Source organism: Carassius auratus, unplaced genomic scaffold (assembly GCF_003368295.1).
Source record: "Carassius auratus strain Wakin unplaced genomic scaffold, ASM336829v1 scaf_tig00018522, whole genome shotgun sequence".
Classification (NCBI taxonomy): Eukaryota; Metazoa; Chordata; class Actinopteri; order Cypriniformes; family Cyprinidae; genus Carassius; species Carassius auratus.
In genome coordinates this window covers 6314-34282 of record NW_020524895.1, presented here as the reverse complement: position 1 = coordinate 34282, position 27969 = coordinate 6314, and the positions used below count along the sequence as shown (strand labels likewise).

Sequence of the window (27969 nt, the reverse complement as noted above, 5' to 3'; positions counted from 1 at the left end):
CTACCTGAGTCCATAAAGTCATTGTTAAGGTTGATCCAGGACTCTTTGCTCTTACGCAGACTCTCCTCCATGGCTTTGATGTCTGCGAAGGGGCAGTTACAATCAGGGAACTTTGCCGAGCAGCGGCACCAGCAGTCATTGTTGCGGCACAGCAGCTCGCCCTCTGAATTACATGCCACGTAACTGAGGGCCGCCTCCACAAAACGATTCTGCAGGAACTCAGGAAGCACATCCTGTAGACCTGTGCGTGTGGGAAGAGAGAGAAAAATCTGTTTACTGAAATTTGACTCCAAGACCAGACAAGAGATTTTCTAAGCTACATAGAATTGTTTTTCTTCTGCTGGGTTGGTAAACAAGTTCAGAATGATGTTTAAATGTTTGGCCAGCATCTCAAATCACCGATAAGGCTGGCATTCCTGTATGGATGCTTGAAAAAAATCAATTCCTGAGTCATATGACACCAATATGAACCCACACATTATCTGTCCTCTGGCTATCCTCTCCTCTCTCCGTACTCCTTCTGTCTCTACCCACTTAACTCTCTAAAGTAATATGTTTTCTATTTTAAGTCTCCATTTAGAACAATACCGTAATGCAGTGGCATGAGATGGAGCTTTGAAATGGCAAGAGAAAGTGGCCTTTTTGCATGTTAAAATGACATTTTCCAGTTCCATTCAATATTTTTCACTTTACCTCACACTATCAACAAGCCTCCTTCTCCTGTTTCACTCTCTCTCTCTATCTATTTTTACCAGCTATGAATCTGTAGATATAGATATACAGAAGATGTATATTATTTATGTAGTTCCCTATCTGTCGGTCACTACGAGTTATGTCGACCGACAAATGGGGTCTCACTTGGGAGGCCAATCATCTCTGATTTTAAGAGAAAACGCCAATGAAATTGGCAAGTGGATTAACACACCTGAGCCACTCCCCGTGCCAGCGGGTATAAATAGGGCGACAGGTGCATCCACTCATTAGATTTTTGCTTCGGAGCCGAGTAGTCGATGAAGAAGATCACTACAAAGCCATTCATCTTTGTTTTTGGTAGAGCTGTTCCTGGTCGGTGTGACGGCGCGTTACAGTGGTGTCCCTGCGAGCGGCGATTCCCCTGGGCGCTTCGGCTAAAAGAGACAGTTCTCTAAAAGAGCAAATCACGGACGATTCGCGTCTTTTTCAAGATGCCGTTTCGTCCGTGTCCTTCTGGATGCGGTCGTTTCCTGTCTTCGGTTGACGGTCACGAGCGTTGTCTGCAGTGTCTGGGCGTCCAACACGCTGAGGCTGCGCTCGTGGATGATTCATGCGTCTACTGTGGGCGTATGAACATGGCAGCGCTGCGATCGCGTCTCTCACTCCTCAAGGGGAGTGCAGCAGACCCCTCTGTCGCCACCCGTCCCGGTCTCTCTGGCTCGAGCAGAGGGCCGCCGGCTGGCGCTCTGGGAGATCTGAGGATCACAGTGAGAGCTTCTCCGCCGGGCCACGCCCCACGGACCTCTCACTCCTCACGCAGCGACTGTCCCGTGCAGCTGCCGATTGATTCTGCTGGGCCGTCTCACAGCGGTCCCAGCGTGTCTTTCGGTGCGCCGCCCGAGGACCAGATGTCGATTGCTGCATCGGGGGATGGGTTATCGACCTCTGAGGATGAAGGTTCGGCGGGGCTGCCCCCCTCGGGTGTTGTCGCTACTGCCGAATCGGACTTGGAGTTGTCGGCCATGCTTGCCCGGGCAGCCGTGAGTATCGGACTGGAGGTGACTACACCGCCCAGTCCCGAGCCCTCACGGCTGGATGATTGGTTTCTCGGCGCGGGACGCGGCTCACAACCTCGTTCTGCTCCGGTGCCTTTCTTCCCGGAGGTGCATGAAGAGGTGACGAAGTCGTGGACGGCCCCTTTCACGGCCAGAAGCCGCTCTTCTCCCTCTTCCATCCTCACCACCCTCGATGGCGGGGCAGCCAGGGGGTACGTAGAGGTTCCCCAGGTGGAGAGGGCGGTTGCGGTGCACTTGTGCCCACAAAACGCCGCCACTTGGAGGAATCGTCCGCGCCTCCCGTCCAAGGCCTGTAAGCTGACGGCCGCACTCGCTGCCAAGGCTTACAGTGCTGCGGGCCAAGCTGCCTCTGCCCTGCATACCATGGCTATCCTGCAGGTACACCAAGCCAAGGCACTCAAAACCATGCACGAGGGTGGTACCGACCCGGGGTTGATGCAGGAGCTGCGCACGGCGACCGACTTCGCCTTACGGGCAACGAAGGTCACGGCGCGGTCCCTCGGGAAGGCGATGTCCACGCTGGTGGTCCAGGAGCGGCATCTCTGGCTGAACCTGGCTGAGATGAGGGACATGGACAAAGCGCGCTTTCTCGACGCCCCCATCTCCCAGGCAGGCCTGTTCGGCGACACTGTCGAGGACTTTGCCCAGCAGTTCTCGGCGGTACAGAAGCAGACTGAGGCCATCCAGCACATCCTGCCCCGACGTGTCTCTCCGGCTGCCACCGTTCCGTCGCGGGTAGCGCCTCAGCCTGCTCGTCGCCGTGGGCGCCCCCCTGCGTCCTCTACGCCAGCTCCGCCCCGTGCTGAGAGTTCTTCGAGGCCGGCGCGTCGAGCCCCGCGCAGGAGAGCGGCGCCCCCCGTGTCACTCCCGGCTGCGAAGTCCTCCAGGAAGTCGACCAAGCGGCCCTGACACGGGCAACTCGGAGATGCGGAGAACTGCTCTTCAGGAGATGGCGAAGACAGCGCCACTCCTTCCCCCGGAGGAGGGCCGGGCGGAGAATCTTCAGTTTCTGTTTTGTTCTGTTCCGCCACTGGCCGGACGGCCAGTGGTACCCACATTTTCAATAAAAGAGCAAATTCTCCTTCCTCCGAGTTGCAAGGCTCGTGGCTTGACAATGAGCGACGCACAGCTTCCTCACTCTCACCCACGACGCCCCCTTTCGCCAGCGGCCAAGAGGTCGCGGTTCGGAGACGCAACGCCTCTCCACGCGTCTCTGGCCAGTTCCTCCGGGAACACGAGGAGTGTGGTTGCGATGACCCAGGACGCTGTGCCTTCTGGGCCTTGCGGCACGACTCCCCATCGCTGCACCACTGCGGGTATGTCGACTGTCCCTTTGGTGCCACTTGTACGGTATCTGGGAGCGTGGCTTGCGCTGCCCAACCCGTCACGCTGGCTCATCCGGACGGTTCGACTCGGCTATGCGATTCAATTCGCCCGGCGACCCCCCAAGTTCAATGGCGTGCTCGAGACTTCGGTGGCAGTCCAGGACGCCCCTGTCTTGCGCGAGGAGATTGCTGTCCTCCTGGCGAAGGATGCAATCGAGCCGGTCCCTCCAGCCGAGATGAGGACGGGGTTTTACAGCCCTTACTTCATCGTGCCCAAGAAGAGCGGTGGCCTTCGACCTATCCTGGATCTGCGAGTCTTGAATCGGGCCCTACACAAGCTCCCGTTCAGGATGTTGACGCAGAAACGCATTATCAAATGCGTCCAGCCCCAGGACTGGTTTGCAGCGATCGACCTGAAAGACGCGTACTTTCATGTCTCTATCCTCCCTCGTCACAGACCGTTCCTGCGCTTTGCTTTCGAGGGTCAGGCATGGCAGTACAAGGTCCTCCCCTTCGGGCTCTCCCTGTCCCCCCGTGTCTTCACGAAGGTCGCGGAGGGCGCCCTTGCCCCACTTTGGGAAGTGGGCATCAGGATCCTCAACTATCTCGACGACTGGCTCATTATGGCCCGGTCCCGAGAAGAGTTGTGCGATCACAGGGACTTCGTGCTTCGGCACCTCAGTCAGTTGGGGCTTCAGGTCAACCGAGAGAAGAGCAAGCTCTCCCCTGTGCAGAGAATCTCTTATCTCGGTATGGAGTTAGACTCGGTGAGTATGACGGCACGTCTCACCAGCGAACGTGCCCACTCAGTGCTGAACTGCCTGAGTTCCTTCAGAGGCAGGACAGTGGTACCACTGAAACACTTTCAGAGGCTCCTGGGGCATATGGCATCCGCAGCCGCAGTCACGCCGCTCGGATTGCTTCATATGAGACCACTTCAGCACTGGTTACACTCCCGAGTCCCGAGATGGGCATGGCGCCGCGGTACACATCGTGTCACCATCACACTGATGTGTCGCCGCCTATTCAGTCCTTGGTCGGACCTTGCCTTTCTACGGGCCGGTGTGCCCTTGGAACAAGTGTCCCGGCACGTTGTTGTCACAACAGATGCCTCCAACTCGGGCTGGGGCGCGACATGCAACGGGCAGGCAGCCTCAGGGTCCTGGACAGGACCTCGACTGCTTTGGCACATCAACTGCCTGGAGTTGCTGGCAGTGCATCTAGCTTTGCGACGGTTTCGTCCGCTAGTGCTGGACAAGCACGTGTTGGTCCGCACGGACAACACTGCGGCTGTTTCGTACATCAACCGACAAGGCGGGTTACGATCACGCCGCATGTCTCAACTCGCCCGTCATCTCCTCCTCTGGAGTCAGACGTGGCTCAAGTCGCTGCGCGCTGTCCACATCCCGGGGGAGCTCAATCGTGCAGCCGACGCGCTCTCACGACAGCTCACTTTCCCCGGGGAATGGCGGACTCCATCCCCAGACGGTCCAGCTGATTTGGAGTCGATTCGGGGAAGCCCAGGTAGACCTGTTTGCTTCCCACGAGTCCTCCCACTGCCAGCTGTACTATTCCCTGTCCCAGGCCCCCCTGGGCACAGATGCACTGGCACACAGCTGGCCTCGGGCTTTACGCAAGTATGCGTTTCCCCCAGTGAGCCTGCTCGCACAGACACTGTGCAAGGTCAGGGAGGACGAGGAACAGGTCCTGTTGGTTGCGCCTTACTGGCCCACCCGGACCTGGTTTTCGGAACTCATGCTCCTCGTGACAGCCCCTCCCTGGCGCATCCCCCTGAGGAGAGACCTTCTCTCTCAGGGGCTTGGCACCATTTGGCACCCGCGTCCAGATCTCTGGAACCTCCACGTGTGGCTTCTAGACGGGACGCGGCAGACCTAAGTGATCTGCCCCCAGCAGTGGTAGACACTATCACTCAGGCTAGAGCCCCTTCTACGAGGCAGGCCTATGCTCTGAAGTGGAGTCTGTTCACGAATTGGTGTTCTTCTCACCGAGAAGACCCCCGGAGATGCCCGGTCAGAGTCGTGCTTTCTTTCCTGCAAGGTAGGCTGGAGCGTGGGCTGTCACCCTCCACCCTGAAGGTGTATGTGGCTGCCATTGCAGCACATCACGATGCAGTGGACGGCCGGTCCCTGGGGAGGCATGACCTGATCGTTAGGTTCCTGAGGGGTGCCAGAAGGTTACATCCTCCTAGGACACCCCTGATTCCCTCCTGGGACCTCTCTATTGTCCTGGCGGGACTTCAGAGGGGTCCCTTTGAGCCGCTGGATTCGGTTGAGCTGAAGTTCCTGTCTCTCAAGACAGCGCTCCTGATCGCGCTCACTTCCATCAAGAGGGTCGGGGACCTCCAAGCATTTTCGGTAAGTGAAGAGTGCCTTGTGTTCGGGCCGGCCTACTCTCACGTTGTCCTGAGACCCCGGCCTGGATACGTGCCCAAGGTTCCCACCACTCCCTTCCGAGACCAGGTGGTGAACCTGCAAGCGCTGCCCCTGGAGGAGGCAGATCCAGCCTTGTCGTTGCTGTGTCCCGTAAGAGCGCTCCGCATATACGTGGACCGCACCCAGAGCTTCAGAAGCTCTGAGCAGCTCCTGGTCTGCTTTGGAGGTCAGCAGAAGGGGAAGGCTGTCTCTAAGCAGAGGTTGGCCCACTGGATAGTGGACGCCATCGCCTTGGCTTACCATTCCCAAGGCGAGCCGTGCCCCCTGGGGGTGAGGGCCCACTCCACACGGAGTGTGGCCTCCTCCTATGCGTTGGCGCACGGCGCCTCTCTGGCAGACGTTTGTCGAGCTGCGGGCTGGGCGACACCTAACACCTTTGCGAGGTTTTACAACCTCCGTGTAGAGCCAGTTTCCTCCCGTGTGTTGGGTAACAGGTAATTGGCGGGAAGGGCTGGCTGGGTGTCTCGCTTGCTGCGCCATTCCCCCTAACACGGGGATGTGAGCGCCTTCTTCTCCCAGTAGAGTTCCCCGGTTGGCGTACCCTGGTCGAGCATCCTCCAGCACCCTCGGCGTCAGACTTGGCGGAGCAGTCTGTCGCCAGGCCCAGTACTGGCGTTAGCATGCCCGGAGCCGGTCAGCCCCCGTACTGGGCTAGGTGTCCATATGGCTGGGTTCCCTGCGGGTAATCCCATATGTGTATTCTTCCACGGTAAGGTTTCCCTCTTGGCAAACCCGTGTCTTCCCTTGACAGATCGCTCTGTCGGTCCCTTCTGGCAGCCGTCCCATCCCTACTCCAAGGTAGGACCTGCCTCAGAGACCCCTTCCATATGTAGTACTGCCCCCTGGGTCAGTCCATATCAGTATATCCACGTCACCTCCCTACGGGTAGGATGTGGTCTCCGTAGCGACCCTTCCTAAAGGCTCGCTTCCCCATTGTCTTGCCAGCTGAAAGAACAAATAGGGAAGATTTGAAGCAATCTTTCACTGAAGGTTGAAATCCCTTCCATTTACTTTATGTGGGCGGAACAGCAGCATGGCCTTCTCCAGCAGCGATGTACTCACCCTTTGGCCCCTTCGGTACCAAGGTCAGTGAATTTGCGCTGGGGCTTTGGGAAGGTTACGACCTTAAGCGTAGCTTTTGTGGCACGCCAAGGCTTGTCAACAATTGCAGCGCCTCAGGGTTGTGACAAGGTTCAGGTTATGGCGTTTTCCATAGGACCCCATTTGTCGGTCGACATAACTCGTAGTGACCGACAGATAGGGAACGTCTCGGTTACGTACGTAACCCTCGTTCCCTGATGGAGGGAACGGAGACGTTATGTCCCCATGCCACAACCTTGAACCATTCGCTGTTGCCGGGACACGTTCTCGGCTCCTCAGCGTAAAACCTAATGAGTGGATGCACCTGTCGCCCTATTTATACCCGCTGGCACGGGGAGTGGCTCAGGTGTGTTAATCCACTTGCCAATTTCATTGGCGTTTTCTCTTAAAATCAGAGATGATTGGCCTCCCAAGTGAGACCCCATTTGTCGGTCGACATAACGTCTCCGTTCCCTCCATCAGGGAACGAGGGTTACGTACGTAACCGAGACGTTTTATTTATTACAGCTAACTTTTGTTGAACTGTCATTAATAGTAACCTATTTGTAATAAGTGATTTTTGGACCATTAGCCGGCAGGTCTACTTCAGGAGTCAAGAGGGTCAAAGGTACACGGGGGTGCATCTTTATTTTAAGCAATCTAATAACAGACTCCATCACAGATCACCATTTCAAAGTTCAACTTGCAGTGTAATTTCAAGTGCATTTTAATTAAGACTTGACTTTAAGTGGCGAAACTGATGTCTAGACTGATTGTGAACATTATACTGTATGCGGGCATTATCACATTCAGTTTATTATATATCTCTCAAATATTTACAAAACCTCTTCAAAACAGTGCTGCAATCAAGACAGATTACTATGATTTCACAGCCCTGATTTGGCTCAGTTATACAGGCCAGGCTGACTTGGGGAACAGACAGCATTTAAAGTGGGTCAGAGAGGCAGGCAGCCTGACTCCTCTAACAGCATCAGTGATGGGAGTCCTATTTGGGACGGTGAGGTATGCTATGTCAGCACAGTAATGGGGTAATGGGATGTATAAAGACCAACAATCTCCGTGGCAAGGTCATTCGGCCGTAAACCTCTGTCATGGACTGCAGGCACACTGCAGACAGGGAATCAATACGGCTGTTGTGGAATTCTCCTGACTGATTAGATATTTTGATAGCAGGCAATGGAAGAATTGACATTTGCCCGTGAAACAAATTATTGATTATTTGAGCAATAGGAAAAAAGCGGTAACAAGATGGAACAGTTGTAAATGGGGTGAAATTTTTTTATTGTTTGTTACACTTGCCAATGGCAGGTGAATTTACCAGAATAACAGTCCTATTTTGTAATTTCATAATTTAGCATTTGCCATTAAAAAATAAATATTGATGTCATATCCACCTTGTTTTTGACACTAAGGCAGCATTTTTTTTGATAAAAATACAATAAAAACAGTAATATTGTAAATTAGTATTACCATTTAAAATAGCTGTTTTACATTTTAATATAAACATATGATGTATTTATGTGATGGTAAAGCTTAATTTTCAGCAGCCATTACTCCAGTCTTCAGTGTCACATGATGCTGCCAATATCATTTTAATATGCAGATAGAGTGCTTAAGAAACATTTCTATCATCTTACATCAAAACTATTTTTTGAATGATAATGTGTGCAATTTCTAATAAAGCTACCAACCAACCTTTATAATCTGAGAAAACGCTCCTCACAGCTTTACCAGGTCTGACATCCTTCAAGAAAGAATCAATGCCTTTTGCCTTCATATACAGCCTTTTTGAATTCCCTTCCCAGTGTGAATATTTATGATGAGTTCCTCTGTATTTATTCATCGGATTGTGAAAAAACAAGAGACGTAATTAGATGCAGTCTTCGTCTTAAGCTCTGGCTTCTGCTGGGTAGAGCGCCAACAGTGTGGGGAGTCTCACAAAAGAGACTGACTTGGATGGCTTTCACACCGGAGACAGCTAAATAGCTGCTCTTGTGCCCCCTCCTCCACAGACTTTCTCTTTTTAAACCGAATGAGAGGAATGTGAAATTTTCCTGTGGATTATGTCAGTCCTCTATGGTATTGATGGCTTTATTTTCTAATTTTAAAGGGGCTACATTCTGTGCTCTAAAAGGGCATGGCACTATGATTGAAAATATCCAGGGAAGCCCAAATAAGAGAAAGAGAGCCGATGCAAACATACACAAATGTAGGCCAAATCCCTCTCTCTCCAACTGTCCCCCGCTACATTTCCTTCCCCAATTACTCAGCAAAAGATAAGCTGTGGTGCAGAACCCTGTGGCTAGCTCATTAAAGTAGTTACACGAATCTGGGCAGCAGGGAACTTGCTTCAGGAGATGGCAGTATTAAGTGGGGTGACAATTTAAATGTCAATGTCGAGGAGGCAGTGGAAATTGGCACAGGCCACATGTATAATTAGCAGCGGCTAGAGGCTTTAAACCTCCCCTTTTGCTCGTTTCAGTCCTGTTATTTTCTCTCTTCTTTTTGTTGCTCCGACCACCTCTGACTTGTGGTGACACTGCTGTCACAAAAGTGTGAGGCAAATTAATTGCAAGTCTAAATGCCTGTCTTCTGATGACTCTTCACTTGCTTGTTGAAAGTGTGAAGACAGTATGAGTATTAGCAAGTGATTTGTTTTCTACTAACAGGTCTGCTATAGTCAGACTTTTGGCTTGGTCCTTATTGGAAATAATTCTGGCCAAGAACCGCCCACAGGGAGTTTTACTGACATGTAAATATGCCAATTAGGGTTTGAGGTACTGTAACATTTAACAGCAAGGAACATTTGCTAATGTTAGCAAACTACATGAACTAACAAAGAAACATAATTTGAAAGCATTTATTAATCTTATTTAATATCAACAATTAAAAAAAAATACATTATTAAAAGTTGTATCTTTTAATAGACCTGAGCTAACACAAACTAACAATGAACAACTGTATTTTATAAAACTAATGTTAAATATAATAATGAATACTGTAATGATACTGTAATTAATGCATTAATTAATGGGGAATGCTTGTAAATTGTCACCTGGTTTGTATTTATGTATCATGTTTTTTTAAATAAATTTCCAATTAAATTTATTTTCAGTTTATTCTGAATTAGGATCCATTATAGCATCAATCATACATTTACTGATACTGTATATGCCTGCAGTCATTTTTTTGTTTGTTTGTTGTTCTGCCAGTTTAAGACTTGATATCTGCTCATCCTTAAAACAACAACAACAAAAACCCTTCTCACTATACATCACCAGTGCAGTTGTTACAAGTAAGACCTAACAAAGATGCAGTGTTGTTCTTCTGAAGACCACATCAGCTGTCATACCTTTCAGGTGGATTTTATTTTCTGGGCTGTGCACTAAGACGGAGCTGACGGAATCCAGGCTGTCGTAGTTACTGCATCCAAGAGGCCCCGTTCTGGTCTCCGTTACCTAGGAAACAAGGAGATATTTTAATGCCTTATCATCGTTGAAATCATGCACCTGTTTGTTCCTCTTCAGAAGCGGTGGAGTGCTGAGCATATGCCGTTGTCTAAAACAAAGCAGAGCGTCTGTGCAATAAGCCAGAGTCAATATCTAAATGTCACCAAAGCCCATTTCAGCATGTCAGAGCTGTCCAAAAATGCTCACTTTGCAGAGCGCCGCAGAAATAGTAAATTGACTCCAGTGTTAGGTCCCAATGCATTATTAATTTCAAATCTAGAGAGCAGTGAGCCATGTGCAGTGGTGCAGTTTTGTTAACAGACCCTAGTGTTAAATATAAAGAGACTTTTATGATTCTAAAATAATGTGTGTCTGACCTGGCATTTCAATTGCAACTTGGGATACTGGGCTGATGTTCCATTACTTTTTTATTTTTATTTATTATTATTATTATTATTATTATTATTATTATTATTATTATTAGTATTATTATTATTTTTTTTTTTTGCATGGCTGTATTTGTAAAATTAGTGTGTCTTGACTAATCAATAATCAATTAATTAATGGGATGACACACTTGTAGATTGGTGGATAAATACATTAACGTTTGACTTGATAATGTTTGATTTATCGAATGAGTTTGAGTAAGGTAATTTAAACTCACTAATCACTTCAACGTGTGTGTTTTATTCAGTTCGTTGAAAAGAGCCTGTTCAAAAGAACAACTCATTCACAAACCTGACTGCTCACAAAAGCAGTAAATGTTGTAAATAGTCACAACAACATATTCTTTGTTTCAAATGGCGAGGAAAAAGGTGCTTGCTATTACCTTATTAAAGGTTAAATTACAATTTGATGCCCTTCACAAATTTTAGCAAAGCTTACTGAATTGTGTCCAATAAAAAACATGAAGCTAATGAAAATGTTTGTGAGTGTAACAGAATATTATACCATAACCTAAGCTATTTCATACTGAAAGTACTACAAACACTTTATCATTGTTTTATGTATACTATAGACGCTGTATAACTAGATGTCTTTTGTCAATAAAAAACAAGATTTAGTTGGTAATTCATTGGTAGTGCACTCTAATAGTGCAGAATTAATTCTGTTTAAAAGGTAAGTTAGCTATGAATTCCATAACTATGTGTTCTGAATATGTCCTTAATGGATAATAATTCTAAAAATGCGGTCAAACTAAAAGCATGTATTTCTTGCATTCACAAAATGGTCTGTTTAAGGCCTGTAAATGCTCTGAAATATCTTCATATTTTACCAGTACAAATAAGGTTCTTTTGTAAAAGTTTTGTCCCATCGCTTGTGCAAGCTTGGTGCCGCCTTTGTTTTGACACTAGTTGTCACAAAATGTGTGATTTTACACATCATTGTCAGGTCTTTGTCTCAAAATGAAATGCTGTAGCTAATCCAACACTAATCCAAATGCAAAGGATTTGGGACCATGTCCTCATAACGCCATAATCATTAGTTTGAATATGTCATTTCAAGGTTTTTTTTTTCCTCAAATGAGTAACTTCTATTTATCTTTTTTTTATTTTTTATTTTGTCAGTCTCTCTCTATTGAATTTTACATATTCTTCTGTAGATGTTATGATGAATAATTATTTTTGGGTTTCTGATATGTTGCCAGGCTGTTTATATATGCAGCGTTGAAGACAGTAGCACACTGCATTTTAGTAACTTGCCCAACACTCTCATTGATTAATGACAGCATGTTTTCTTTCCACATTAACTCTCTTTCTTATGTCACTATTCATGATCATGTGAATTTAAACATATCAATATCTTTAAATTGCCCTAATTCTGCTATTTTTAAGGTTCCTAATATTGTTTTGGGAGTCTCCTACAATAGGTTGACATGCATGTAGGGTCAAAAAACGCTTTTGTTTTCTCAATATTTGCATTTAATTTTATCTAATTTTCCAACGATTCTCCAATGTTTCATCCAGTGCCATTCTAAAATTCATTCTCTCATAACCCTCCTTTCCATGAGCCTACTCTGCTCTGATTGGTCAGATACCCGAGTCTGTTGTGATTGGTCTAATGAGCACAGCGCATGTCGGAACGATACGCCCATTTCCATAGTTCTGTAATTTGAACATCAACAGAAAAAATATACATCTATTATTTATCAAACTTACATGAATATGTAAAGGAATATTTTTCTCTCTTTTTTTGTCTCCCTTTCAAATGGTTCATTATTGATAATGTGTCTGTTGCTCCCCTCTTTCCCTGTTTGTTTGTTGGTTTGAATGGATGGATATTGTTTTGTTAACAATAATTTTAAACATTTTGTGAATCCTGCATGGAACTTCCAGAGATTTCAGTAGCAGTAGTCTGTAAAATGACGGGAAAGCAAAACAAAAAAAAAGATTGGGGTTGTACTGCTGTGGTACAGTAAAAAAAAAAAAAAAAAAAAAAAACTGATTCATTGCTGCCTCATCTTAGGGAAGGGAAAATAAAAATGAATTTACTCTTACAGCACCTTCTCGACATGATGTTAACCACACGAACAAGCTATACAGCGTTTGTGGTGGGGTCAAGTTGTTCGACGTAGAACATAGGTGGGTATTATCCATATGTGTTAACCCCTGACATGTAGCCATTACAGAAGTGTGATTCAAATTATTGAGAATCAGAGTTGATTCTCTCTTTTGGGAGACAATAGATTTATTTAATGTGCATTTTCGGCATCTTTGCAGATCGTTAACCTTCACATACAGCTACGAAATGAAATGAAAGGCAATATTCAAAATGGCATAATAGGGGCACTCTAAAAAATCTTTATGATGTAAACTAACATTTGAAACATGGAGAGTCATCAATATTTATCGTAATACGTACACATATATGCACGCTTTTAGAATTCATTTATGAACTACTGTCTCTTTTCTGAAGTGTCGCACATATGCCCTCCTCCGAACCCCGTCCCACTGCAGTATCTCATTAGATCATTTGTCATTTATGATTGCTTACTGCAGCTCAATTGCTCTCATCCTAATAGGACTCCAGGCTGTTTTTACTGTTTATGCATAAAACCAGACAGTCATCAATAGAAAAGTCTTCACGAAACCTGCATTCTTCATGAAGAAATCATTCCAATGATTTTTCTGAAGCATGAACAGCTCCTGTTGTTGCAGTGATAGCAGTTTTCACATACTTAGACTATCATATACATAGGGAGAGAACTATGGTATACACAGTGTCTTGTCTGTATGAATGAATAAACAAGTACAGCTAGCAATTCTATGCTAAACCTAACCAAATCTCAAACCAAGCCTACCTGTCACCCTGCTGTTTTTCCTCCCCTACTGTGTTTTATCAGCGGCACTTAATATTGACACCTATTCAAGGAATTATATCATACCTGACAAAATAACTGGATAACACTAAAAAACCCACATTTTCCACCCTGCCTCCTCAGAGAGTGTCATGTTTAGTTGTTGTTATATTTACTGGAGCTGTGTTTCCACTGCGTCCTGTGCATGCTTTTCTTAAGGGCTTAACAAAGGAAATGAATGCCTGCGGTACAGTTCTTTCCTCTACTTTTCTGTAATGTCTCGCATCATCCACAGGCCTTGAAAACTCCCACAGACCACAGAATGCAGCCCATTCTTTGTCAATTGAGATGCTAGAGGAACGTGTATCAAGTTGTCTCATTTGTCAAAATTGCCTCTGCCTCCGCTGTGGAAGGCACAGTTGGCTAAAGACTGCAGATGCGCTCTGAAAGCAGTTTAAGAGTTCATGACATGTGACAGGATTTTAAGTGCCGATTCTGAGCTTCATTGATTTTGACAGCTGATGTTGATTATATAGCACAGCCAGGTCGCTTGACCAGTGCCAGCTATCTCGAGGAGGCTCTTGACATAAATGGTGCAGGGTTCTGAGCTCCCATCCTTAAATACTGGTGCTCATTTACAGTCTGCGCTCAGCCAGAAAAAATATATAGGATTCACTCTTACAAAAAAGTACAGTAGCAGTCAATACCATGTTAGTTTATCATGATTAAAACTGTACTGTATATGATTGTTTAATTATGTATGCTATACATAATTAAACAATCATAATTAAACATATACAAATATACCACTGCATTTATATGGCACTCCAAATTAATCTTGTAAAATCAATCCAACAACTGACATCAACTATATGTTTTAGATTTTCACTAAAAAGAAGTGAAGAAGACTGTTTACTAATTGTAGTAAATGGTCACACTGTCTATTTTTGCTTCATTAAGAATTGGCCTATACAGTAAGAGTCAATTGCTTGTTAATAATAGTAATAGTAATAATAGTAAAAGAGACAAATAAGCTCATAAAAGTCATTTGTTTGGTAATTGTAGTGAACTGGCTGTGTTGTATGTTTTCTATTTACTTAAAAAAAAATGATATAAAGAAACCGTTCATGAGAATAGTTTTTTTGGCAATCAAAGTAAATCGGTCACAATGTATGTTTTTGATTAAAGGGGGGGTGAAATGCTATTTCATGCATACTGAGTTTTTTACACTGTTAAAGAGTTGGATTCCCATGCTAAACATGGACAAAGTTTCAAAAATTAAGTTGTACGTTTGAAGGCCTTTGAGTGTTTTTAAGTTAAGAATGAGATGTTTTGAGTTGGACTCCCTCACATGTCAATGTTTTTAATTGAGATTTCATTGTAAGTGCATAATTGGCTTTCAAAATGTTTCTATTAATTAATATTTTATTTTCATGGTTTTTTGAGTGTGTGTCTTTGTACGTATGTAATGATGTGATGTAATTCAGCTGCCTATCTTGGCCAGGTCTCCCTTGCAAAAGAGATTTTTAATCTCAATGGGCTTCTCCTGGTTAAATAAAGGATAAAAAAAAAAAAAAAAAAAAAAAAAGGAGTATTTCTGTTCCAAAAATACTCCTTCCGGTTTGTCACAAGTTTCGGAAAGTTTTTTTCGAGTATGGCTCTGTGTGACGTTAGATGGAGCGGAATTTCCTTATATGGGTGCTAAGGGCGCGTCTGCCGGAAGAGCGCGCGCTCCCGTATAGCAGAGCAGAGAGAGGCTGTGCACAGACAATCACTCATCACAGCGAGAGCGTCGCGAAATGTCACAAAAGGAGTGTGTTTTTGGTTGCCAGGGCAAGACAACCCTGCACAGATTACCAAAAGAGAAACAGCATTAAGGGACCAGTGGATGGAGTTTATTTTTACAGAGCATCAACGGAGTTGTGCAAGTGTTTGTGTTTGTTCCCCTGCATTTCGAAGATGCTTGTTTTACAAACAAGGCCCAGGTTGACGCTGGATTTGCACATCGTTTATTTCTTAAGGATAATGAAATCCCAACGAAAAAGGGTCACGATCGTGTGTTGGAACCGCAGGCGGTGAGTAAAACTGCTTCAAATATCTCTGTGTTGTTAACTTAGCTGTCGGTGTGTAAGCACATCAAGTAAACAACATGCGATGTTGTCATCAAACTGCACGAGTAAAACTGCTTCAAATATCTCTGTGTTGTTAACTTAGCTATCAGCGTGTAAGCACATCAAGTAAATAACATGCGATGTTGTTATCAAACTGCACTTTCCACATGTACAGCTTAATAAAAAAAAAAGACGACAAAGTGGAACTTAGTCATTTTCCAAAACCGCTTAGCAAATATATACAGTTTCAGTACATACCACATAGAGAAGCCTTTGCTGATGCTGCTCTTGTTAAATTTCAGCCTCTGGATCTGTGTCACAGCTTCCAGACTCGCTCAACACAAAATCCTACTCGCGCTCGTGATTCTTTAGCTCCGCCCACACCCACTCCGCCTCTAGGCGCTCGTGTTTTTCCGGGAAAAATCGGTACAGACTATCTTTCTCTTATAAATATAATAAAACTAAAGACTTTTTGGAGTTATGAAGGATGCAGTACTACTCTATAGGTACTCAAGATTAATAGGATATTGAGTGAAAACGAGCATTTCACCCCCCCTTTAACTAATGAGAACTTGCTCACAAGAGTAATTTGTTTGGTAATGGTGAGCACATTGCATGTTTTTATTCATTATTAAAAAATGTATTTAAAAAAAAAAAAGAAAAAAAAAAGATTCTTGCTCATAAGAGACATCTGTTCTGGAATCCGATTGGTTGCACTGTGCGTAATACATTATTATAATTATAATTTTTGTTTTGTTTACATTGGTCTCTACATTTATTTAAAGCCGAAGATCTAGTGTTCACCATTGTGGTATTGCTGAATAGTTGTACAAGGAACACTGTCAGAGTATTTTAGTTCCTTCTGCATTGGTGGAAGAACACACACGTTAGAAAGATTGACAGAACCAAGTGTGACTCGTTTCTTCTGTGTTATGTCATAGTCTCTGTGATTTCCACTCAAATACCCTTTGGACAAGTGAGACATCCTTACATGTTCAAAGAAGTGTCACCTTTAATGACATGTACCCAGTTTTTTAACATGGTCTTTACAATTATATGCTTCTCATGTACTCTGCCATTGCTTTGGCTGTAACTCTGAGATCTGTGTCCTACACAGAGGTGACTGTTAATAGTATGTCATTATGACAAATGGATATATTACAGAGAGGGGGGAGAGTCCTTCATGTCAAGTTGTAGATCTGAGCTGAATATGGTAAACTTTATGAAATGGTGATGTTGAATCTCCAAGGCAGTGTAAATGTTACCGTTAAGCCAATAGAGTCTTGTTGATCCGTGAAGACCAGCTAATTTCAAGACTGTTTGTTCTTGCAAAATCTGATGACCGCTAAACCTGCCTTGGGATCTCAGGTTATTTTTGGTTTTAAGTGGTGTCTGATTGCATGAAGGCAAAGTGATGTCCCCCAGAAGCTGCTTCCTGGTGTGCTTCAGCGCTTCGTTTCTGAGTAGAGGGTGTAATTGATCGTCCCTTATGGCATTATTGATGAGCCCGCTATAACCCACTTCTGCTGTAGTGCCCAATTCATCAGGCTGATTTGCACACAGGGTGTAGGAAGAAAGCAGTCAAAGGTGGGCCCTATAGCCCCACAATGTCTAATTAGCTCCCTCCTGACAAACACACCTGGCAGGACAGACCGCTCTTTAAAACGATGCGAGAGGGCTTTCTGAAAGCACTTCAGAGGTGTACACCAAAATAATTTCATTTCATATGATTTGACGAGGTCACAAACTGCTCTTTGTAGTTGCCATGGACACTTTTCTCAAGCAGGATATTTTATAACATGTTTACAAAATGGTAGATCTATGCTAATTTGCATAACGTGATGTATTTTGTAATCCCGATCCGAAGAGCTTCACATCAAGTGTGTATTTGCTGCATATAAATGCAGATGCCTCTCTATGTCCATGGTCAAATTGAAATGAAATTGTACGTTTTAAATTGAACTTCTCCATTGATATTGTGTAGGAAAAGCTCAGGCTAATGAAAAGCACATCGCAGCCCAAAGAGAAAGTCATTATCTTCCAACAGAGCCACGGTTCCAGTTCCTATGCCATTTTGCTTTCATTTCACACACTTTTTTTTTTAGGCTGAAACTTTTTTCACAGGAATGAGTGCAGTTTGTAGAAAGTTTGGCTTTGACAGTGTTTGACAGAGCTTATAAATGGCATACTTCCTTTTGACTAGCCAGTATTGGTGCGATCACATAGTGCATCAGAAATATTGCATAATCAGCTTTTGTGACATTGATTATTGTGCTTTGGATTGATTGATTGATTGATTGAAGAAATTTATGTGATTAGCTTACGATGTGAAGCAGTCTTTAAATAGTATAAAAAAAGGTTGTACATGAATATAAAATGTATCATCATCTTTTAGCAAGTGGGAAATATGGTTTGAGAGAGTTAGAGAAAAAAACTCCTACCCAAAATAAATATTTCTTAAATAAAACTGTAATTGTATGCAAGCTGGTGCATATCTTGATTCAAAAGTCAATGATATTTTTCTCGGTTCAGCAGCATGATTTTATGCAGAGCTCCCTCTAAAGGAATCATGATGTTGCAGTAAGCAGCATTTCTACTCCCACTCAGCAGCTGTGAGTTAGACCGAGAGCCACTTGACACATCATGTAAATGGCATTGCGACCTTAATCGCTGAAGATTTACCATGGCAACAATCAAACATCTCAAATGCCTAGAACAGTAAGTGTACGTACAAATCACATTGAGAAACAGTAATCAGCGTGGATAGAGAAAATAAACAGATATCTGGAAAACTTAAAAAAAGAAACAGATTTATATATCAAAGTAAAATCAAATGAAAGATCCAACGTGCTTTCAGTGCCACCAACTGAACATTTTAGCAAGAAGAAACAACATATCATTTTGCAGAATTGTGTCCACAAACACACTTTTTTTTTCTCAAATGAGTCTAGGTTGGATCAAACAGGAAGAAGCTGTGTCATCTGTTACCTTAATAGCAGATGTAGCGATCTGCAGGTGGTGGAGCCTTCGCAGGGTGCTCTCTCTATCTGTGAAGTATGACGCCGCCAACTGGTGCAAGATTTCCAGGGAGACCACGGAGCTATTCCCATTGCCCTCTGACTTTTTGCTCAGCTTCTGTTTGTCCAAGAAGATCGTGAGTGACTCCTCTCCTTAGGAAGGAAGCAAAGAACAAAACCATGAGATAAAAGATATAAAGTCATCACATTCCGAAGACAATGTTCAGCAAAATGACAGTGAGTTTATTCTGAAGATCTTTAGTTTTTTTTTTTTTTAATAGTAAATGCTATCTTCGATCAGAGTCTAAGCCTGAAATTCAGATAAATATTCTTGTCTGGGTTAAGGAGCATCTTCTGTACTCGTATGTGTGGAGCCTGAATGGTGTTGTTCGTTTCAGTCTGATTAGTATGCATGCAACAGCACGGTTCCCCCATTTCCTTTGCTTTGAGTCGTTAATTACCAGCGTTCATTGTAGCTTTACCACTTCATTCGTCTCCCTGTCTTGGAAGTTCTGCAGTTTCACTTTATACATCCACCAATAAATGACATCATAATTAGTGTTGGTAACATGCAACATTCTGCTAGAGACACATTGAAAGGTTTGAATCCACCACTGGGACGGGCTGCCATACTTATTATGTGGGTGCCAGAGAGGGAGAAGAGAAAAATACTGTGTGAAAATGGCAAAGGATGTGAGACTCAGTGTATGGATCGTAATGTATAGCTATGCATTTTTATTTTCTATTTTTATTTTGTTGGTAATTCTGGAAACTTTTTCTGAAGCCTATAATGCACAGAATTCTTAATATGTTATCATGACTTTTAGTATATCTCAGTATGTTCATATAAATTGCGGATATCATATTACATAAAAAGTCATGATTATACATTTAAAGAGTAAAATGCATTAAAACACGATTTAAGACACAATATGCAATACTGTGTTTTAAGATTCTTTAAATGTGCAACTTTTACATAGGCATTATAATACATTGATTCATTATATTACTGTGCTCACAATTCTTATGAAAATGAAAATATAATGAAGTACAACATTTCTTATAAGACAATTAAATGAATTGTATATTGGGGGTTGATGAAATATTTTGAACCAAAAATAGATGATCCTCTTTTATTATGGCTGCAGGTTTTACAAGCTCATACCAATTAAGAAAATACATGGAATAATATATATATATATATATATATATATATATATATATATATATATATATATATATATATATATATATATATATATATATATATATATTAACCTGTATTAGTGAAACTATATATAAACTACATAAAAGTTTTACAGAATATGTTACCAAAGTCTCTTCACCTTTAGCATAGATATCATTAAATTCTGACTTACCTCCCAATGTGGCTGATACCAAGAAATGAGTGCCATATTTCTTGATCAGATTTTCATGAATCTGCTGAAGGCTCGGCCTTCTTCCCAGAAGCCTGAGGTTGCGTAAAAACTCGGGCGCCAAAGGCAGCGGGGCTTTGAAGAAGTCTCTTTTCTCTGTCACCAAGCTGTTCACTTTCCAGTGACTAAACTCCCTGCGAGACAAAACAAAAACAGTTCAGTGCTTTAATGCAATAGTGGATTTTAGTACCATTACAGTGGGTATAGAAAAGTGGACAGGTGTTGAAAATTAGCACATGTGCTATAACACTTTAAACAATGCATCTGGTCTATCCAATGTTACTGCTATGTCCATATTAAATAATTTAAATAAATAAATAAATAAAGTCACAGTTTTTTTTACCCATCTGTATTTATTCAGTGCAACTTATAACATCCAAGTGAAATATATAACACCAACATGTCCAAAAAAAAATAAATAAATAAAATAAATAAATAAATAAATAAATAAACAGAATCAATGAGTTTGAAAAAGGATTACCCCCTTGTCAGTATTTTGTTGAACCACTTTTTCTTTAATTACCATATTTAGTCTGTTGGGATCTGTCTGTTTCTACTAACTTTGCACATCTAGACTTTGCAATATTTGCCCACTCTTCTTTGCAGAACTGCTCAAGTTCAGTTAAATTTGATGGTGAGGGTTTGTGGACTGCAGTCTTCAAATGATTCCACAGGTTTTCAATGGGCTTTAAGTCTGGGCTCTGCGTAAGGCACAAGAGCAAAAGAAAATGCTGATAGCAGAAAATAAGGCTAAGCATGCGTAAATTTAGCATGGTGCTGAGTATTGATGCATGTCATCGTAATGCGGGTGAATGCGATTCAGGTCCATAAACACAACAGAGTTTACATGATGCAACTTTTGACAGCATTTCTAACTCTGACATCATTTCTACACATACATCTTTCAAAATATTCTCTGTATCTTCTGAATATGCGTTGCATAAAACCAATAACAATCCCAATGTTTTCCTGGGGTTACAGTATGTGTATGTTCATAGAACAAAGCTTGTGCTTCTGTGAAGATGCTACCCAAAGGAATCGCCTTCTGGGCTTAATACGGTTCGTGAGAATCTCTAAGAGTTAATTAACGAAAGCAGTTGCTGTCCGACCATAAGCTAATGGTGATAGATGATCTTAATTAAAGGGCTTTAGCACCAGCTGATAGCACCTGGAACTCTGCTGTGGAGTGGGACACCATCACCCAAAATGCTCAACTTTTTAATACTCCCTTACTAGGGGGCCACCGCACCTGGGTATCGACTTAACTTCTTGTATTTGTTGTCTCTGTCATACCTGCCAGCCAATTGTAAGCGGCAACTTTAATCTTTTCAGCTGGTTTCTGCATCGAGTTTTAACTTGCATGCTGCATCTGTGCAGCACACACACACACACACACACACACACACACACACACATGCACGAAAGAGAAAACTGCTGATCTGCAACACCTCGCTCTGCTGGATTGAAACTGGGTCTTCTGGCCCGTTTGTATTAGCCTGCCAATCAAGCAGAGGAAGGCGGGTTCGCTCTATGAAAATAGATCTTCACCTCTCAAACTTTTCACTCATTAAAACAGACATACACCTTCATCCGATGCATATAATGAATGCTATGTCCTCTGCTCAATGGTGGACTGAATATCAAAGTCATTGCTACTACTTTAGAATTCCTCGTGGATGGTGGTTAGTGCTATGCAGAGTTTGTTGAATGAAGGAGGGGAAATTTGAATAGCAATTAGTGTCTCTTTCTTTTCCCCTGTGAACCTGTGCTGGCGGTGCATTCTGCAGCCGTGTTTGTGCTCAGCACAGTAATAGGTGCTTCACAACCCTCCTTCGCTAATTTGAGACAGTTAAACATTTCTTCCAGGAGAACTTTAAATTATTTTCTAAAACAAAATACACATCACTTGTCAAGTAGCCATTAGTGTGATGTTTTAAAATCATTTTTATCCCTTTTTGTTATAAATTGATCTTAATGGGATGAAGTATTGTGTTGTGCACCAATGGCTTATTTTTATTATTTATTTTATTTATTAATTTTTTCCAGAGTCAAGTGGCAGATGCTCTGATTTACACTGAAATTAGCTTGAATCTTGATTACTCACCAGGAGCCATCGTGCTAAATGCTCTAATTCAATTTTTCTAGTTTGGTGCCTTTAGGTTCCGAACAGATCTTGAGTAACCAATTTTGTTTTGGTGCATTGGTGGCAAAATCATATGAATTAGTATGAAAATGAATGATCGTTAAAAAACTAAGCATGACGATCCACCTCTAAACCCTCAGTGAGGCATAAACAGATCATATGAAAATGAATGAATGAGTTGACAAAATTAAAACACCAAAATGTAAAATAGTTTGAATTGCCATGAGATTATGTTGGATGGTTCACTCCAAAATGGAAATTGTCATAACTTTGGTTATCTTCATGTTGTTCCAAAGCTTTTTCCAGATGTTTTCCTTGTGGATTGTGGAGTTTATCCTGATAATATCCTCATGATTGTTTTCCAGTTGATAAAAGTGGGGGAAAAGCATCATTTGACATAGCTCATGAGGCTCATGCTTTATATTCCAACTTGTGTCAAGTTGTACAATTGCTTTTTGTGAGGAACAGACTGACATTTTAGTTGTTACTCACTGATAGTTCTTCAGTGGGATCAGATGATTGATTCAGTTTTCAAATAACTGATTAGTTAATGATTATGAACAAGCCAGTGTCAAGATTTTCGGTGAATAACAACTTAAATCGCCTGTTACTCACACAAAGCTATCTAATGACCGCAGAAGACTGTAGTGGGATATACTGTAGAGCAGTATGGATCACTTTTATTATAGTCTTCGAAATAAAGGAAATGTATAGCCCTAATCCTCATTCACTTTCATTTTACACTAAAGATTCATCTTTTTCTCCATGGAACAAAGAAAGTCATATTGGTTTAAAACAACATTGGTGAGTCAGTGACATAATTAGTATTTCTCGGTTAATTTATTTCTGAAAAGATTCCAAAGGGTGTTTTTGCAGCAGTGCAGCAGAAGAACCATTTTTGTGTTCCTCACAGAATATTTCAGTGATTTGTAAGGCTGTATCCCTTTAAGATGTGTGTACTTCTTTGCCTGCAGTGGCTGGACATTCAATTCCATGGACATCATGTTCACTCTAATGACCTTCAAACTTTACCTCAGTATGAAATCAGATCAGAACTGACATGAATGTGATTGGAGTGACAGACTATCAGGCTCTCAGAGCTTCTGAGAAATATTTGTTCCCGGTGCATCTGGACTTTTGTATTTATAAAATAAAACAGGAACTTCTTGTCAACTAAAGTACTGTAAGTATGATATATTACCTCCCTTCTCAACTGCAGACACTGAGACATTTACTGAACCCTTTACAGAAATGTCCAGTCTTCCACTCTTGTTCACTTCAAATTGCATTGCTGCTGTTTTTTTTTTTTTTTTTCTTGTAAAATGTTTTGTCAGGTCATCTAAAATATGTTTCTTGTTTTATAATCTCAATTAACCAGTTTTATTTAAATCAGAAATATTATTTAATATTATTTAAGTGAAAGTAATTTAGGGTCAGGTAAGTTTTCACTTTTTCAGTGTTCTGTGGAATGTGGAACCAATTTGAGGATAATTATAATTATAGCTCACAGAAATAATGTTAACTAATATACAGTCTATTTTAGAATATTGTCTTAAAGTAGGCTACAATAGGTATGCATTTATACTTGGTGATAGATTTATTGACATAAAACAAATCAGAAACAGGATTTACACAAGTATATCCAAAGCCTGTCTCAATTATTTTTGTCTTCCGAAAATAAACCTGAAATGAAAAGATGCCACGTTTTCAACAGATGGTGATTGAGTCATTCTGAACAGTTTGTTCACCTATTCAGCCAAAAGCTTAAAATGTCACAATCTGTCTGAATGTCCCATTCTGTCTTTGCTCTCTCTTTTTTTTATTTCTCTTTATACCCCTCTGTTTCATGCAAAACTTGAAAGGCTCCTGCTTAGTGAACTAAAACATTGGCACATGCTGATTCTTATTTATTTATTTATTTATTTTTTTCATCAAGAAAATAAGCTTAGGAGACCATCCCACCAGGGGCTGCATTGTATTGTGAAAGCAGCTTTAACTATAGATTTTTAAAGAAGGATTAGTTGTCAAAGTTAAGCAAATAAGAAATGACAAAATCATGCTTTCGGCAAAAAACAGAACTACACAAAGCAAAAACTAAATGAAACTGCTCAGCAAAAAACTTTGCACTGGCAAACATCAACATAAAGAGTGAAATTTGACTCGATCTATGGAAGATCAGACAATGCTTATCAAATGCTTATGAAATATCCTTTGGTGAGTGATTGAAGTGGTAAATTGCATCAAGTCAACAGAACACAAAAGCGATTCTTTTCAAGCCCCTGTATGGCTTCCCCCCTTATAATTCCACACAAGGATCTCTGAGTTTTCCATCCATTTGGCTTATTAATTCTACATTGTGGACCAGTGTCACCTGCATAACATAATGTGTTTCCCATGAAAACATTAAAATTACATTTTGTTTATAGCTTACACAGGTCTTTGTGTTTGATTTATTTTGCAGATACTCGTCGTCTTTGGAAACCAACTACTACCAGGTTACTAAATCTCTACAGAGCGGCTCCCTGCTGGTCGTCACTGCCGTCACCTTGTGCAGCACCAATGGTATGATGGTCTACAGATAATAGCACCAATGGGAGCTACTACATCATCCCCAGGCTCCACATACTGTAGGATAGTGTGCCATGGTTCTTCCATAATTATAAATATTTCTTGTATTATTCCAGACTCCATATCTTTTTGAAGGTTCATTTAATTTTTGTTTCCTTCTTAAAAAAGGTTTAACATATAAATAAATAATGCCGAAAATGTATAGATAAATGATAACTAAGAATTATAATAAATAAAATAATAAAAACAATTAATAAAAAAAGTTTATGGAAAATTTATTGAAACAATGTAACGTGAAAAGCCAAATATTCATCAATCCACGTACTGGACAATTATGCTTGTAGAATAAATGAGGTAAATGAGGTTCAATTTGTTAACATTAGATAACATGCAATATGAACTTAACATCATTCAGTAGCTAAATTGATATATATATATATATATATATATATATATATATATATATATATATATATATATATATATATATATATATATATATATTCTTTATTAGTCATTCATACAACTTTTTTTATGTATACAAAATGAATTAGTGTATTTAGAAATGAACCTAAGATGCTGTATTTTTATTGTTTGTTCATGATACAGAATCAATGAACGAATGTTAACAAACATAATTGTCAAGTATTACCATAATTTAAACATTTAAGAGTAATAAAGCATTTCTACAATGACATTTGTAACTGAAAACTTTTACTTTTCTGTCATGGAGTGCAGTGTAATCTGTGTAAGTTATCTCTTTTAAACAGAATCTGTTTTGATTGTGTATTTCATTTTATCATATTCACAGATGCCTCCATATAAAAAAAAAAAAAAAAAAAAAAAAAAAAAAACCTTCTGAATGTAAATGTCAACTGCTGCTAAAGCCTTGAAACAAAGAAAACTAATGCAAGTGCACATATCTCTCCATTCACAACTGAAAAATCCCCATTGGAGCTGGCAGTATGACTAAAGACCATAGAATTCACTCTGTCGGGGATCCTTTGGTGCAACGTTAACCCCCAGAGGGGAGCTGTGCCCAAGGAAGCAGTAAAAGGTACAGTGCCTGCTGGTGTTCTCCTCTTGTGATGTGCAACCCAGTTTCTCTTTCTGTTATCATATCAAAAGGCGAATGCAGTGACCAGCTGAAGTTCCGTCTTTGCAGTGTGAGGTCAGAGATGCTGTTTACACACTGTCTCTGAACTGTGAGGCACATACAGAAGAGTCGCCTACACCCAAACACCCACACAGACTTTGGCTTGCTGGACAGACTTTCAAACCACGCTGGCAGAGGCTTGTCTCCCCTCACTGAGTCCATCACAGTTCTGTAGGCCTTTCTCTGCCCAGCTGCAGGAGGCACGCTGGGTTCTGAATTCGGCGAATGGAGAGAGTTGGACAGAGTCAGCTATGCACCAGCGGGGGACAAAAGAAGCAGGTGAAAAGGCCAAACTCCCCTGGCGGATCTGAGGTCAGCCACATAAATGCACCAAACACATCTTTCCTTCCTGTTGTCTCTGTGTCTTTGACATGGATTGGAATGAATGTGTAGGGGTCGATATTTAAAATGCACTGTACTGGATGAATGATGTTATGCCGGGTGCATGTAATTAAAACAGGTCAACAGCTGAATAATCACAACCGGGTTCCTACTGATGTGTTGCACTTTTCAGAATAATAATGAGTGTTGCTGTGCATCAGTGCCAAGGTCACAGGTTTGAACCGCAGGGGATATAGGAAATAAGACCCCACTAGAGTGGTGGAGGGGTATGTATATATATATATATATATATATATATATATATATATATATATATATATATATATATATATATATATATATATATATATATATATATATATATATATATATATATATATATTTTTTTTTTTTATTATTATTATTATTTTTTTTAATTTATTTATTTATTTATTTATTTTTTGTAAAATTAAAATGCCTTTACCGTCACTTTTGAGCAATTGAATGCATCATGGGCTGCATCAGATTAAACAGATCCATGCCTCATCACAACTGAAACATAAGTATTTTTTTCATTTTCGCCTGTTATGTTGTTGTCAGGACTTCTCACTGTGGTTTATATGATCTGTCATAAATGATGAAAGGTCAGTTTGTCTGCACGAAATCTGCGGCCAAACTTTCCTGCAGAAAGCTCGACTGGTTGCTGCAAAATCCACACACCCTTCATTCACAAAGTTTTTTTTTAGTTTTTTTAAAGCTTTTCATTTGTTTCTGTTGTTCAGAGGTCACAAAAATATGTGGAAATAAGTGCAAATTGATTCTGTAAGTTAACATTACTATGAGCAATTTTACCGTTTTACATAATTTTCTCACCCCACATGCAAAGTAATGGAAAACAATGTGTGGAAAATGGGAATCCATGTCAGAAATCGTCTGGATTATGAGTACGTTTATGATTTAAGCACTGCTGCAATTTACACAGATACTTTCCCTGCAACTAATTCTTTGTAGAAATAAAATGGCATCTTATTTTTAAGAAAACAGATATTTGAAATCATAATAATATTTCACAATATTACTTTTTACTGTATTTATTATTAAATAAATGGCAAGCATAAGACATTCCAGTGTTCAAAAACATCAAAAGAATATTTGATGCTTTTAAGCTTTTGAATGGTAGTGTAAAAGACTACAGAAGTACATAAGTACATAAGTACACCAGTAGTTGAAGTGCTTACAAGTCAGTTTTGAATATCCAGTATTTTCAATTAATAATATATTCATCACAGCACAAACCTGTAGATTTTGTAGCGTGTGGAGAAACCTTGTTGGAAGCGTTCTTTGAACTCGGTGTATTCTGGACAACGATGGAAGGGCCCTTTATCAGACAGGAGCCAGTCCAGCTGGCCACTGCTCCGGCCAGAGATAGAAGAGAACGGTGAGGTCTTCTGGTCCAGACGCTCAGCCAAAGCCAGAAACCAGCTCAGTGGGCCCAGAGGTGCCCAGTGCCACAGGAGCATCAAGAGGAACCATCTAACACCCGCTGCTCTCTGCCAACACAATGCCATCCTGCCCCTGGGCACCTGGCGCCAGCATTCTTCTGCCAATCCCTTTGACCTGAACACACAGAAGAGAAGATGAAGGTAAGGCTTTGATGATGAGCATTAACATATACATTTTCTTTTGTGTGTTTAATTTAGGATCAAATCAAAAGTATTCACAGTGAAGTATAGCGAACACAGCTGTCTGGCATACTCAATTCTGATGAGTCATTCACGGCTTTCAGCTGTCATCTTTCCTAAAGAATAGAGTTATTTAAGTA

At 41.6% G+C, this 27969-nt stretch overlaps 1 protein-coding gene across 1 annotated transcript; it reads right to left on the bottom strand.

The window, feature by feature from the left end:
- LOC113076068 (BMP/retinoic acid-inducible neural-specific protein 3-like) lies at positions 1-27969 on the bottom strand (the record flags this gene model as incomplete). Its single annotated transcript, XM_026248734.1, has 5 exons — positions 27444-27969; positions 19903-20093; positions 18495-18676; positions 10001-10106; positions 1-241 (listed from the first exon to the last, which is right to left on the bottom strand). Coding segments are annotated over exons 1-5 (992 nt in total), but the record flags the coding sequence as incomplete, so codon positions are not given.